Genomic DNA, 14299 nt, shown 5'->3' on the forward strand with positions numbered 1-14299 from the left:
GCTAACAAGCAACCTCAAAATCAAACGCTTTCGAACGTTTGTTGTCTTGCAATACAGAAGCAATAATAAAACGGAAATTTAATGCCAATAAGCTCAATTTACAGTTGGTTAGAGCTTGTTGATTGCATGGAATCGGATAACATTGAATTTCGTAGTATTTGAAAAGACACATGGGAAGTAGGCATTATTTCAATTATGCCATCAATTGCATGTCTAGCTCACACACACATACAAATTCGCACAAAAGCTGCCGAGACAAGCTGAAGTGCTTAGTGGTTGCCAACTCTTGTTGTTGTCGTTGTTGTTGTTGTTGCAACACATGAATAATTGAAACTGTTGTTGGGGCATTAGGCATATTTATGAGTTCACTAAGAGTTAGACAGACGGACAGCCAGACAGACCACAAAGTTTTAAGCACTTTCAAGCAGGTGTCAAGTGTGTTTTGCAAAAATACGTGCATAAATGATGCATTTATTGCCGCATGCTGCAGGCTGCGTGTGGCACGTATCTGCTGTGGCACTCACCTGCTCAATGAAGCGTTGCAGCAATTGCAGAAATTCCTTGCTGTCGGCCAGCACATAGTTGCCATTGTTGCGAAAACAACTCTCGAGCACACGCAGCTCGCCCAACGTCTGCACGCGCAGTTGACCGCCGCGCAGAGCGCGACACAGCAAGCCATAAATAACATTCGCGTCCTGTGCACTCAGATAGCTGGGCGCATCCAATTGCTGCAAGCTGCGCTCGTACAGCAGCAACAGCGCCAGCAACTGTTGCACATCGCGTGCCTCTATGAACTTCTCCAGCATGCCCAGCACCACTTCCTTCTGCGTGTCCAGCTCGCGTCGCTGCGCCAACAGCGCCTCCTTTGTCTCTGCCGTGGGCTGAGCAGTCAATGGACTTTGGCAGCTGGCACGCCGGCCAGCAGCATTGTCAGGCTGCTCCAGCGATTCCTCCGCAATGTGATGCATGAAGAACAGTTCGTAGCTGAGCGTTTTCAATGCCAACAGCGCCACATTGCGCACGGCACCATTCGCAAGCAAATTGTTCGTTATGCTTATGATCTTCGGTATGGTAATGAGCTGGCGATCGCTTTTGTGTGTCAGCTGCACGAGGAATTTCAACATGACAGGCACGAGCATGTGAGCATTTCTTAAAGAAAAAACACACACATATTACGTATACGTCAAAGCAAATAGAGTAGAGTAATTTAAAGCTCAATGCATTGCATCAAATTGATTTAATTGCAAGACAATCAATTAAAAATACGCCCAATTAATTCCCAAATTTATTTGCATACCTGTCTATTCCATTTTCAATCAGCTCCAAGTTGCTCAGTATTTGCTCGAATATTACGCTCTTGGAGTCCAGTATGCTGTAGGTAACATTTACATCCAGCAGCTGTGAGAGCAGCTTTAGTATGGGCGCTTGCACCAATGCATTGGACTTCATAAAGAGCTATTGGGGAAGATATATATATAGATAGAGATGTAGACATGTAAGTGTGTGCACAATGCATGAATACAAAAGTGCTGGGCAAATGTTTGCCATAAATAAAATAGCAAACGTGTTGCTCTTTATGTCTGCGCATTTTTAATCAAACAAATTGCCAAACTAGTAAAATTAATTAGCCACACTCACCGTCAAACAGTAGATGACCAGCGGCTCGAACAGCTTTATAAGCCGCACACAGTCACTCGCTGGTGGCGTATCCGGCGCCATGCCCTGAACAAAGAGTGCGCCCAGTTCAGTTGATGTTGCCGTTGCCGCTGTCGTTGTCGTTGTCGTGGTGTTAGTTGCTGTTGTTGTTGTGGTTCTGCCACATTTGGCCGCAAAATAGGGACGCACAAATGCATTATGGTAACCGTTGGGCTGTCGCTGCACGAGGCTCGCATAATTTTGGCCGAATAAATATTTCAACAGTTGCCGCAGACATGCAACGCACTCGCCGGGCGCATAATTTATGAGCCTCGCCAAATACTGTAGAATTTCTTCAATTAATTTCAGCGAAGCTGTCGACGTCGACGCCGACGCAAGCGAGGCCTCTAGGCAGACACTCAGCGCGTTGAGGCAACTCTTCAGCAAGCAAATTAATAAGCCGCCAGCCTCGTGATTTATGGTTATCTGCAAGTGAGCAAGCGGAGAGGCAGAGAGATGTTGGCTTAAAAGCTTTTCAAGTCCAAAAAAGTCAGGACATTGTGCGAATTGCATTTTTACAACTCATTGCTCAAGTCTAAGTCTAAGAGAGACAGAGACAGCGAGATTGAGTCTGTTGCATATAAAACGCAGCATTGCGTTGTACGTGCCACTCACGGACTCGCTGCATTGTGGCAAATCTCAGCGCACGTGCCGCAGCAACTTTTGCCATTTGGCTGCAGTCGCAACAGCAGCAGCGTTGCCAGTTAATGGCTGCTCTGACTCTTGTCATCACCTGCGGCTTTGACTTACCTTGTAGCTGTCATTAGCACCTCTTAAAATGTTGTAAAGTTTCATGTAAACGTAATCGCTGGCAAAGTAACCCGCTGCCTGTAGCGTCATTGCCAGCTCCTTGCCACTTGCGCTATGCAACGTAAAGAGTTCGCTCTTGCCCGTTGCTTTGGTTCCCATTGCTTTGGCACTGCCACTGCCACTGCTAGTGCCACTTCCACTGCTGTTTGCTGTCACTGGACGTTGATTGCTGACCAGATGGTAATAGATGTTGAGTAGCTTGACACTGTGATGCAGCAGAAAGTCCAGCTGATTGCTGGGCACTGGCAAGCCAGAGCTTAACATAGAACCTGCATCGGAATTCGAGCATTTTAATAACAAATTAAGCAATTTACGCTACGGACTCGCGCTAATTGTGTTACAAATACTTTATATTATGCAAATAGCACAAGCAGAAAATAAAAAACTCATTTAATGTGGCATGGTAATAGTAATAAAAACAGACAACATTGACTATATGTGTAAATATCAAAGGCAAACAGAATAAAGTGAAGTGAAAAAACAAAAAAATAACATGTGGGTAGCCCATACATAGGTAATGCGCTGTAAGCTATGCTATGATTTATACGCATTCAAATTTGCAACTGCAACATTTCAATTTACGTGTCAACAATGCGCATGCCACGTATGTAGGTATTTGTATTAAAAACAAAATGTTTGAATATATTTTTTATTGCTGTTACGCAAAGTGCATTGTGTGCATAAGGAAAATAAATTAAATTGTATGCGCATAAATATTTATAAAAATTAAGTGTTAAGGGAGTCATTTTTGCGCACAAACAGCTCCCACATGCTCGGCGGTATCGATGATGGGGGCCAGCCATGGGGGTGGCAAATTGCGAGCAACGGTGGAGCAACGTTTGCATTGCATTTACTAATTAATTGAAAATAGCGCAAAATGAGACGGCGACAACGACGCCATGTTGCCTGAGCGCTAATTTATATTTATTTTCTATAGACAGTTCATTGGAGTCGCGGCTGACTAGACAGCAGCACCGCTAAAAGTTTAAGGTTAATCAGTGCGTATGCGTGATATGCATAGCTTAAAGCCAGTAAGAGCACTTTAAATTCGTCATAGTAAATGCTTTCGTTATTAACAGCAGACAACAGCTCAACTCAGCTCAGGTTGCCATATACACTTGGGCCATTCATTGATGTCGTCTTTTTTGCTTCTATATGTACAATTAATTTTATTATTTGGTTTTATTTTTTTTGTAATTCCGCATACAACAAATGGGCTCAATGTGCATTGAAAACAAATGCATTAATTCATAGACATAATGCAAGGGTATTACAATATTATAAATACAACAGCAGCCATTTAAAATCCAAAAGCCGCTTTGTTTATTTTCATATGCCGACATATCAACAATTTATAAAAACATAATGATGTCGAAATTTAGACAAATGACAATATTTTAATTAGAGTTTAATGCCCAAAATTCAATAAATTCATGTTAAATTTAATAATCGGCAAAGTTGTTTTTAACATTGATATATGTTGTTGTTATTTACATGCTGTCAAAACTTATCACAAAACAAATTCATGCTTTCTCTTTTTGTTTCAAAATCAATGCCATGATAAGCTAGCTATACAATATATATAGACACATGACAGAGTTCTCATAACATTGGTGTTAGGTGCAAACAGCAATGCAGTGCGCTTAAAGCATAAACATTTAAATAATTTTGCCCATACTCAAAAATGCAAATTGCTGTGTATATTTTCTATGTTTGGGGTGGGGCGAGGGGCTTTGTTGTGGTTGAAGTGTATGCCAGTACCATACGAAAAGTATTTCACATTTAATGGTTTATTAATAATTTAATTACTTTTTGATTATGGTGGATTACATTAGCGCCAGGCAAGGGTTTCGTGGAAAAAAATATCAATTATAAAAAGTTACTCAAACTCTAGCTCGAAATTATGGGCGTGGGTGAGCTATGGCCTGTCAATAGTACAAATTTCGTTTTACATTTATTTATTTTTATTATATGTTGTTGCTCATATTCTTGTTGTTGTGCAGTAATTTTGTAAATTGAATTAAAATGTTTATTACCGCGCAATTGGAATTGTTGCTGTTGTTGTTGTTGGTGCCGTCATTTATTTGATAGTTTTAGTGCTCATTGTTGTTGTCAGTTAGGTTAGTTAGGTGCAGTTTGTTAATGACGCTGTTGAAAATGATTTCATTATGAACTATTTAAATGTTAAACATTTGTAAAACGCAGCTTGATTTGCATTGCAAATTGAAATAATTGTGCATATTTGCAATTGGGCTTTGATGAATTCAGGTCAATTAAAAATACATGCATTTTTTCTAAAATAGAATTGGAAATTCTATGCGCCACCTTTACATGTATTCTAACAATAAAGACTTGGCAAAGTATTTGGAGATAGCGCATTTAACAGTCTTTGACATTATTATTTGCGATTTTTTGCGCTGATTTAAATTGCATTATTGTGCAGGTTGAAAATTAAAAAATATAAATATATTTTTATGCTAATTTTCTTTAGTGTTTTTTTTAACAATTAAAAATGCGCCAATTAAAAACAAAGGCAAATGCTTATAAAAAACGAATGCATATGCAAATTCATTTATTGACAAACAATTAATTAAAATGATTTACGAGCATTTTTCTATGGCATTTATGTTACAGTGAAATACAAATTAATAGAATTAATTACAGGCATGGCTTTTGCTTGCAAAAGTAATTTAAAATATTTAAGCAAAAGTTCCCATAGAGCGTACAGTTTGCAATTGCAACAAATACCAGCAACTTACTGAGGCACGCTAAATCAATCAAAGCCAAAACGAACTTGAGGCATGTGTGTGTGTGTGTGTGTGTGTATGTATCTCAGATGAGTGTGCATGTGAATGCATTTGGAGTTTGAATGTAAATGCTAAGAGTTTGTTGCTATGCTATGCTATGTATTAATTTATACACACAACAAACTAAGAGGCATCTAATAGAAATAGCTGAGCATGTGTATGTGTGTGTGCGTGCGTCCGTGTGTGTACAACTCGGCAAGCAGCTTAAGTTCAAGAGAATGGGCTAGTTGAGGTGCAGAGACTTACCTGCCATTAGTTTGGCCATTACATCAATCAAATCGTTTTGGCAATTCAAGTCCGCAGCTGTTGTGCTGTTGAAGTAGGCGTGGCTCATGCAAATTTCTATAAAATTGAATTCCGCCCAAGCATGTTGATAGTCTACGAAATTGAAGTGTTTTAACAGCACGCGCAGAGTGTAAATGATGCCCAGCTGTAAAGTTGATAGAATAGAAATAGAAATAGAATATGGCATAGCATAGAATTGGATTTTTATTGCAGTTGCTAGTTTTGTTGTTTGGCTACAAATATTTACCTGTAAATTTTTATCATTGAGCGTCATCAATTTATTTGTCAGTCGATACAAAACTTTGGCCAAAACTTTTTCCTCCAGCGCTATTTGACGTTGATATCCGCCAATGGCAAAAACATGCCCATCAGCAATGCCAACGCCGTAACTGCCATCAAAGTAGGCCGACGCCGTAGCGGCGTCAGCAGCACCAGCAGCAGCAGCAACCGCATTCACTTGTATATCCATTTCTGCCCAGGCACAGGCATCACCCGGTTCGCCCAAAGGCATGGCTATAGTTGAGCTAGCGCGAAATAAATTACGCAGCGTCACGGACATGCTACCAAATGTGCGATAGTCGAAAAAATCCCACAGCAAATTGAAATTAGTTTGTTGGGCTTCCAAGCTCATGTAACTGTTGTTGCTGCTGCCGCCTTCCTCAGCTGTTTGTTGGCCTGGCGTCTGCGTCGGACAACGCGCCGTTTGCATTATAAAGCGGCATAAACAGAGCGCAGCATGTTCGCGTACGCGCGCATCATCATCGCCCACAAAATGCACAAGTTCGTCCAAAAATTGCGCCTGCAGGTAACAGAAATTCGTTGCCAAAGTTAGTTTAGACTGCAGAGTCTGCTACGTTGTAAATCAAAGAAAACTTTTGCCTCGCAAACTTGGCCAAACAGCAAGCAAAGATTTTTCACCTGAAATATGGCAATTTATTGACAGTTGGCCAGACTGGTCTATATCTATGGATAATTATGTGCCAAAGCACATGATTAGTTTGCATACAGTATATATCGGCTATAGAATAACTACTGAGTGCAATGCAAAATTCGTTGCAAGTCCTTTATTAAAATTTTCATTTGAAAGCTCGACACACACACGAATTTGCGTCTTTTTTTCTCTTTGCTCTCATCTCAGGCTATCTACTTGAGAATGGCAGCGCAATTGTTTGCTAACTCTCAAGTATGTGCTACACGTACTGCTCGCTCTCTTGCCATTTAGTAAATTGCTTGGCTTTGTCAAAATAATAAATAAACAAATATAAGTATATGTATATATGCGAGTGTGTGTCGTATGTATGTGTGTGTGTGTGCGGAAAGTAAAACAAACTGTCAGTCAGCCAAGGGCTTGGAGTGGGGGCTGGAGCGGAGGAGATCGGGGTGTTGCTATTGCACAAAGAGTCCACAGTTCAGTGCACAAAAGTTCAATAAGAGTTTCGTCCGCGGGGGGCATGGCGGGTGCAATGGCAGCCACTTCAATTGGTTTTGAGGCCAAAAGGAGTAGCTGCAAAAGTACATGAAATAATCTGCACAATAAACAAGTAGACAACAAGCAGTCGTCCCAGCACTTTGCCAAAAATGTTCTCAAGTGCTGCGAGCTCTTATTCTAAGTATTTCTCTCTCTCACTCTCACTCTCACTCTCTCGCTCTACGTTTGCTTTTTGTAATAAGGCGATTTAACTGCTTACCTCATAAGTGCAGACAATGTCCATGTCATAAGCGCAGGCACGAGCATGGCAATCCTCGCTTTGATTTCCATTGTCCTGTGAGTTCTCCTCGTCGTCCTCGTTGCTGCTGTTATCAAAGGCAGCATCGATATTTGCGTAGTAGGAACGCAGCAGTATGTAATTTAAATTTGATACAACTTCGGCATATTTATTCTGCACCAACCAATATCTATTGTAATGACACAGACGAAGTTTGTCCAGCAGCAATTTGGGTGAAATTGCAAAGACGCAGCAGCAACCAGCGGGCTCATCATTAGGCTGCTGACTATTGTTGTTGCCGAGTTTCTGCTGCATGCGTTGCGCTTGCAATTGAAAATCATTCAAAAGAGCAGCAAGCAGCTCATCATTATCAGTGGCGGACGCTGAGGACGACCTGTACTCATCTGGCCTCAAGCTGTCATCGTTAGAGTGCTTTTCTTGCTGCTCCTGATAGTCCTGCTGCTGCTGCTGCTGCTGCTGCTGACTGCTTAAGGCATTATCCAGCTTCTTTACAAAAGTTTCTTGGCCAAATGTTTGGGCCTGACCGGGCTGCTTTTGTTGTCCACTTGGCTGCTGCTGCTCCTTCTGCTTTTGCTGCTGCTCTTGCAGCTGCTGTCGTCTCTGATGAGCATGATAATGACATGGCGGCGCTGCCAAATATTTGGACACCACATGCGGAAATATCTTATCGAATGCATTCAACGCTTGTATGACCACTGTGTGTATGTCGTCCTCAAAGCCCTGCAAAGAGCAACAACAACAACAACAACAATAACAAAACGTTAGAACTTTCTTTATACTTTTCTGGCAAAATATATATGTAAATAGATAGTGAAAAAAACTGATATGAAATGTCATTGAGTTCAATACAGAATTTTCAATAAATATTTAAGCTATAAGTTCCAAATCTAAATATATCAAAGGAGTGATTCGGAAACGAATTTCGTGCTGGTGGTCGTTTTAACTTTTTTCTTACAGTGTATATAAAAGCCCTCAAGTACAGAGCACAAACTGAGCAAAGCGAAAACACAAATGCGCACAGAGCTCAGTTTTCAGCTCTAAGCGAATTTGTGTTTTATTGTTTGCACAAGCAAGAACTTTCTTTATACACATATGTTTGTGTTTGTGTTTGTGTTTGTGCATGCGCGTATGTGTATGGGTGTGCATTTTTAACGAATCCTAACAAGCCTTGCCTTGGACGGGCTTGGCTTGGCTTGGCTATTGTTATCACAGACTCTGCATACTGGCCAAGGCAAGTGCCATTGAGACGGATTTGCAGCCATTATAAGGGCCCCAGCTAAATCTAATGTGATTTTACACATTGCTTCGGTTCGCTTCACCTCACCTCGCCTCGCCGCACGTGTGCCACATGCAACAAGGCAACAATGCATTGCACAAATAACATTGCATAATCAAGTTGCGCTTTTGGGTCGCTGCAAGCGCAATTTAAATTTTAGCTCGTGCCGTCCACTAAATTATTGAATTCAATAAGGGCTACAAACCAATACTAGAGCACAATTCTCAAGAGAGAAATCAATGTGCAAGTTATGTGCCACATGCTGCAGCAATTGTCTACTTGTGCTTTAGGGTTTTCTTTTTTCGCACACACACACACAGAAACACTTTTCCGCAGCATTTGCACTTGGCGAAGGAGTTGGCGATAAGCATTCGCTCGCTTTTCTTTATTTTTCCAAATGAAAAACAACCTCACATACAAAATGCCGCAGGCCAACAGTAACTGCAACTGCTAACTTCAAGTGCAAAGCTGCAAAATATTCAAAAGCCAACAGCAGCCATTGATATGGACACGAGCACAAGCTCATACACAGACATAGGCACGTGTCTTCCATTGTATGTATGTGTGTGTGTGTGTCTGCATGTGTTAAAATATGTTAGCTTGTTGGTTTAGCATAGAAAGCAGACAAAAAATGAAGCGGACTAGCTGAAAGTTGCACTCGACCACAAGATACACTTTGCTAAGCCATAGAAAATAAGTTCAGGCATTGAGATCATCGTCATACAATTTGCTTCAAAAACAAATCATTAAATTAATTAATGCAATTAATTGAGCTTTGCACTTCTGCAAGCCTTCAAGTGTATAAAAGCGTACAGCGAAAAGGTGGAGGCGCATATTTATAGAATGCTTTAGCAGTACGAATGGGAGGAACAAAACCAAACGAATGCAAAAGAAAGCAAGGCAACGTGGCGTATGCGTTATGCATAAGCTTGAACTGCACTGAGAGCTGGAAGGCGTGTGCGCTAACACTGATATATGTATGAATGCAAGCAGCGCATCGTTTGCCACATTAAGTTGTGGCAGTTACGACAGACAGACAGACAGACAGACAGACAGACATGCAGATTATCAAAGCAAGTTTGTGTGTGGCAAGAGAGAGACAAGGGAACGACGCTCACCTTTAACAAAATGGCCAGCAAGTGTGGCAAGTCGAGCTGACGCTCCAGCTGCAGACAGCGACCGGCGCCGCTTGCCTGCAGAAAGTTGCCCACGATTTGTTGAACGCCGCCGCGTAAAATGGGATCGCTATGTGCATGATACAGCAGCACATCCGACAGCGCTTGATGCCCTGCAGCAGCAGCAGCATCAGTAGCAGTAGCAGTGATAGGCGCTGCAGCTGTAGCGGCAGCAGCGCTGCGATAACGCAACGATTTTGTGCGCTTGGGAGGACGCGGAGGCACTGCCAGAGGCGGCGTATCTTCCGCTGCCACCGTAACGCGATAAGGGCTTCCAATAATCTCCGATTGTGTTAGCTTCGCCGACTTGCTCTCGCTTTGCAGCTGATGCTGCAACATTGTGGCATCAGCGCTGCGGCTTAGCATCGACGCATCCTGCAAGTAGGCAGGGTAGGTGCTGGGCCCAAAGTGATCATCTTTGATGTCCAGCAGCAGTTCATCAGCTGCCTCGGTAGATGCTGACAACAGCGCTGCTGGTAGCGTCTCAGTGAGCTGTGAATCGTTGCTGCCCTGAGGGCTGGAGGCTTGTGTGCTCTCGCCGCAGCTAGCCTCGCTAAGCAGCTGCAGCTCCTCGGCGCTGATTTGTAGCTGCAATTGCAGCACAGGCGGCATCAGACGCACACATTGCGCAATCACAGACAGCGACAAACTCTTGATGGACACACGGCAAAGCGTGTCTGGCTGCAGTGTGGCAGCTTGCCCGCTGAGTAGAAAACGTGCCGCCAGCAGTCGGCCGGTGTAGCAGAGCATCGGTTGCGCCAGCAGGCTGCCAATTGCAATGGGGATTAGAGCGTGTCCAGCTATAGTTTGCTTGAGCGGCGAGCTCTCAGCCAAGAAGGGATTAGCTGCAAGAATTTCGTGAGCTAATTAGTTGGCGCATTTACCAAGAGAGAGAGAGAGAGAGAGAGAGAGCGGCTTACCATTGGGTGTGCGACGCAGCTGCAACTCTGCGGCGGCAGCTGGCGTATCCATCAAGAGTGCCGTGGATGCCGTGTACGATGCACTGGCCGAAGCTGAAACTGAAGCTGCATCCTCCGCGTTAGTGGTCGGCGTCTCTGCTATGGATGACTGCAGCTCCAGCTCTGCTGCACCCGTCACATTGCTGCTGGCCAAGGAGCTGAGCGATAGCGTCAGCGAAGCTGTCGAGACAGCATCCGATTTATCAGTGGCTGTTGCTGCGGACTTTGCAGGCGTGGATTTGGTGCCACTTGATTGACGAAAGAGCTTACTGACCGACTCGGAGGCTGCGAGAATATATATAAAATACAAAAGCCAAAAGCTTAGTTAACCAGTCTATGTATAAGCTAACTCGTTGTGACGCTAATGCTCTGGCCAGGCTAATTGTCTACTACCGCAGGACTCCGCCCCCTCCTACGCCCAGCTTCTACTTAGCTGGCAGCCAATTACCAAGTGCATTTGTCTGTCTGTCTGGCGCAGCAGCAGAAACAACAAAAAATACTTAGCCAAACTGTAAAATGTTGCAAAAGTTTCTAAACACGAGGCAGGGCAATAAACATGTAATGCAAACCTCGACAACAGAAAAATGCCTCAACAGTTCAAAATACGAGTGTGGGACTCTCAAAGACCGTCAAAAATCCATTTAATTTAGTTGCCGTTTTCTGAAGAGAGTATTGAGCGAATTGAGTACAAAAATTCCCTTGATAACTGCATAAATATAGAAACAAATACTCGAAATGCTCTTGCAACAAAATAATAGAATAAAAAACAAAATAATAGAATTAAATTTTATAACAGTTTTTATAATTGATGTGAATATGTTCGTTCTTTAGCTTTCATTTCGTAGTGTATATTAGCTTTCGTTCTATATAGATTAACTTAAACTTTTAGCTGCACTTTATCTCACATTCTCGCCATTTCTCTCTCTCTTTCTATCTCTCTCTATTGAAAATTAATTGAAAACTCAAATTTTATAGCATAAGTGGTAGTGGGCTTGTGGAAGAGAAAGGGCTGTGGCATTACTTCACTGCTGACCTCAGCCGCACTTAGCTTGGCTTAAAAAATTGTTTTTATTTAGCTGCTGCATCTTTTAGCTGCTGCATTTGCTGCTGTAAAATCCCCACATTGATCCACTCTTCGTGTTTACTTATATTTTCTAATGGATATTCCGTTGGCATGCAAGCGTTGTTCCAATTAGAACAACCAAGCGGAAGCAGAAATAAACTTTGTTGATAGAAAACGTTTACTCAGGCAAAAGCGCTGCCACTTGCCATCGAATCAATTTAAAATTAATAAATTGTAGAGCATGAAAAATCGACTTCTAAGAATTTGAAGCAAAATAGTTTAGCTCATAAACAAATGTGGTTAAACATAAACTGCAATTTTATTAGCTTTGATTCGGTATCTAGTGCAATAATTAATTAAAGTGCTAAGCTACTTAATCATTCAGTCCATGTAATTGGAATTATGTACAAGTTATTTGCTGCACTTTATGCTTTAATAGTTTACTTAACCAAAGTAGCATGTATACGAATCTGCGGTGCTGCCACGTTGAGTGCCACAAAACTGTTACTAGTACAAAACAGCAGCAGTCCAAAATAATATAAAAAACACAACTTTTGCTCAACTTTCTTTTTTCATTATTTTCCTTCTTTTTTTTTTGTTTGTTAGGGATTGTGTTGTAAAAATCACGTTAAAAAATAACAACAGCAACATTTACAAAATGGCAAATAAAACTAGTGCGCGCACATATAAAAAGTAAGCAAAAATCCCCAACAGCATTAAAAAAAAAAGCGAAAATGTTAAAAAAAAAAAAACGTTCACGAAAACCGCGTAGGAAACGCGGCAGTCACGAACGGAAAACGCGCAAGCACAAGACGTAGCAGTGAAAAACTATTTGGAAGGAATGCGCAGGGGGTGGCTAAAGCAGATGTGGGCTTCAACTTTATGGGTGACAACAGGAGACGTTGAGCACACGCCCACACACACGCCCATAATGCCATATGCAAAGCAACTAAAAAATTGTTTATGAAAACGGTTAGCAAAAGAGCTCTATTGACTATGCAATACACTTTAAGTAATAAATATAAATTGAAAAGTATCTATATTAGTTAAAATAACTATAACTATATATGTACATTTAGTTAGGGCAATTGCACAAGTGAAATGAAAGCAGCTAGTTGCTTGGTAGTTAGGGTATGTGCATGGCCTTCAGCTTGTTGACTGCCATTTGGCTGTGGATGAAGATTGGCGGCTGCTGATACACACGCTTACACATACATATATACATTTATAAATATGCATTGTATATAACAAAATAGAAAACAACAACAATAGTTAGTGAGCAGCGCAAAATGGCTGATAGCGCGCATAAGTGCATAAAACAAAAGCGAAACAAACAGCAAGAGCAACAGCAACAACAACGCTAACTACATCAGTGGCTAAATGAACGCCAGAGCCTTTTGGCCTAGCTCACTATTCTGGCTGACTGGCAATGCTAAATAAACTAACACACACACACACATACACATACAGACGCTGTTGTGCAGTGACATAGCATGTAAGCTTGCATACATGCAATTTGAGTAACCGCATTTTATCACGTAACCCATTTGTCTTAACCACTTTGTTGCCAACTTGCAGTGTGATGCTTGGCCAAGTGGCAGGCAAAAAGAGTGAAGAAGCAGAAGGAGAAAAAAAGATGCTGCTGCTGATGTGCGGGAGGGGGCGGTGGGGCGCCGCTAGGTCCGTCGGCTCATGTTGTAGTTGTTCGCGGCAAATGCATTGCCATGTTTCAAGCTTAATCCCACACACAGCCAAGCAGATAGTGCGCACTAGAGAAAGTACCAAGAGAGAGAGAGACAGAGATGCAAAGAGAGAGTGAGAGAGAGAGAGAGAGAGAGAGAGAGAGCGTGCGACGGATTTAAGCCCAACATTTACGTCAAGCAGCAGTGGCTTCTATTTATTTAGCTTTTCTTTTTTGTTTTTTGGTTACAACGCTCTTTATCAACATATGTCATTCGCTGTCTCGCTCTTGAGCACATGCAGCTTCTACGCTTAATTAGTGCTTCCGGTTTCATGCGCACAGACAGACGCACATGCTTACCAGGACATGTCGGCCTACTACTACTAGGCTTCCCTTTTCTATAATTTTTAATTCTTTTTCAGTTCATGGCTGGCTATAATCAGTTGTAATTAGTTCAACTTGCATATACACTTTTGCAGTTTCAATTTTTAGTCTCAAACTGTATGCAAGTATAATCAGCTGCGTTGTATTGTTGCCTGATTTGCAGTCTGTGCCTCTTAAAACGAATTGAATTGCATGGCACTTGCATTAAGTTTTGCAAATGGCAAACGTTGCAGATATTGTTTGTAAATGTTGTTGACTAAATCGTTTGCTGTGTTCCTAACGTTGCCATGTCAACCGACGAGACACGCAGCAGTAGCAACAAAATGTTGCGAGTTGCAGCCAATGAAGCGACAAATGATGCATGCTACCAATAACGTTGCCCCTCTTTCTCTCTCTCTCTATCTCTCTTTGCAACTGGGCGCCGGCAGCAACTCGAG

The 14299-nt window shown here is 42.0% G+C and overlaps 1 protein-coding gene across 1 annotated transcript in view; it reads right to left on the reverse strand.

Annotated features, from left to right (window-relative positions):
- LOC108603700 (huntingtin) overlaps window positions 1-14299 on the reverse strand; it is a 36727-nt gene that overhangs the window by 15813 nt on the left and 6615 nt on the right. Inside the window, exons 7-15 of the mRNA XM_017992730.1 lie at window positions 10696-11019; window positions 9719-10620; window positions 7286-8044; window positions 5845-6396; window positions 5559-5742; window positions 2446-2774; window positions 1639-2121; window positions 1298-1455; window positions 525-1149 (exon numbers count right to left, since the gene is read on the reverse strand). Of these exons, the coding sequence (XP_017848219.1) occupies window positions 525-1149; window positions 1298-1455; window positions 1639-2121; window positions 2446-2774; window positions 5559-5742; window positions 5845-6396; window positions 7286-8044; window positions 9719-10620; window positions 10696-11019 (4316 nt within the window). The remainder of the gene's footprint in view (window positions 1-524; window positions 1150-1297; window positions 1456-1638; window positions 2122-2445; window positions 2775-5558; window positions 5743-5844; window positions 6397-7285; window positions 8045-9718; window positions 10621-10695; window positions 11020-14299) is intronic.

The sequence above is a fragment of the Drosophila busckii genome, chromosome 3R (genome assembly GCF_011750605.1).
Source record: "Drosophila busckii strain San Diego stock center, stock number 13000-0081.31 chromosome 3R, ASM1175060v1, whole genome shotgun sequence".
Taxonomy (NCBI): domain Eukaryota; kingdom Metazoa; phylum Arthropoda; class Insecta; order Diptera; family Drosophilidae; genus Drosophila; species Drosophila busckii.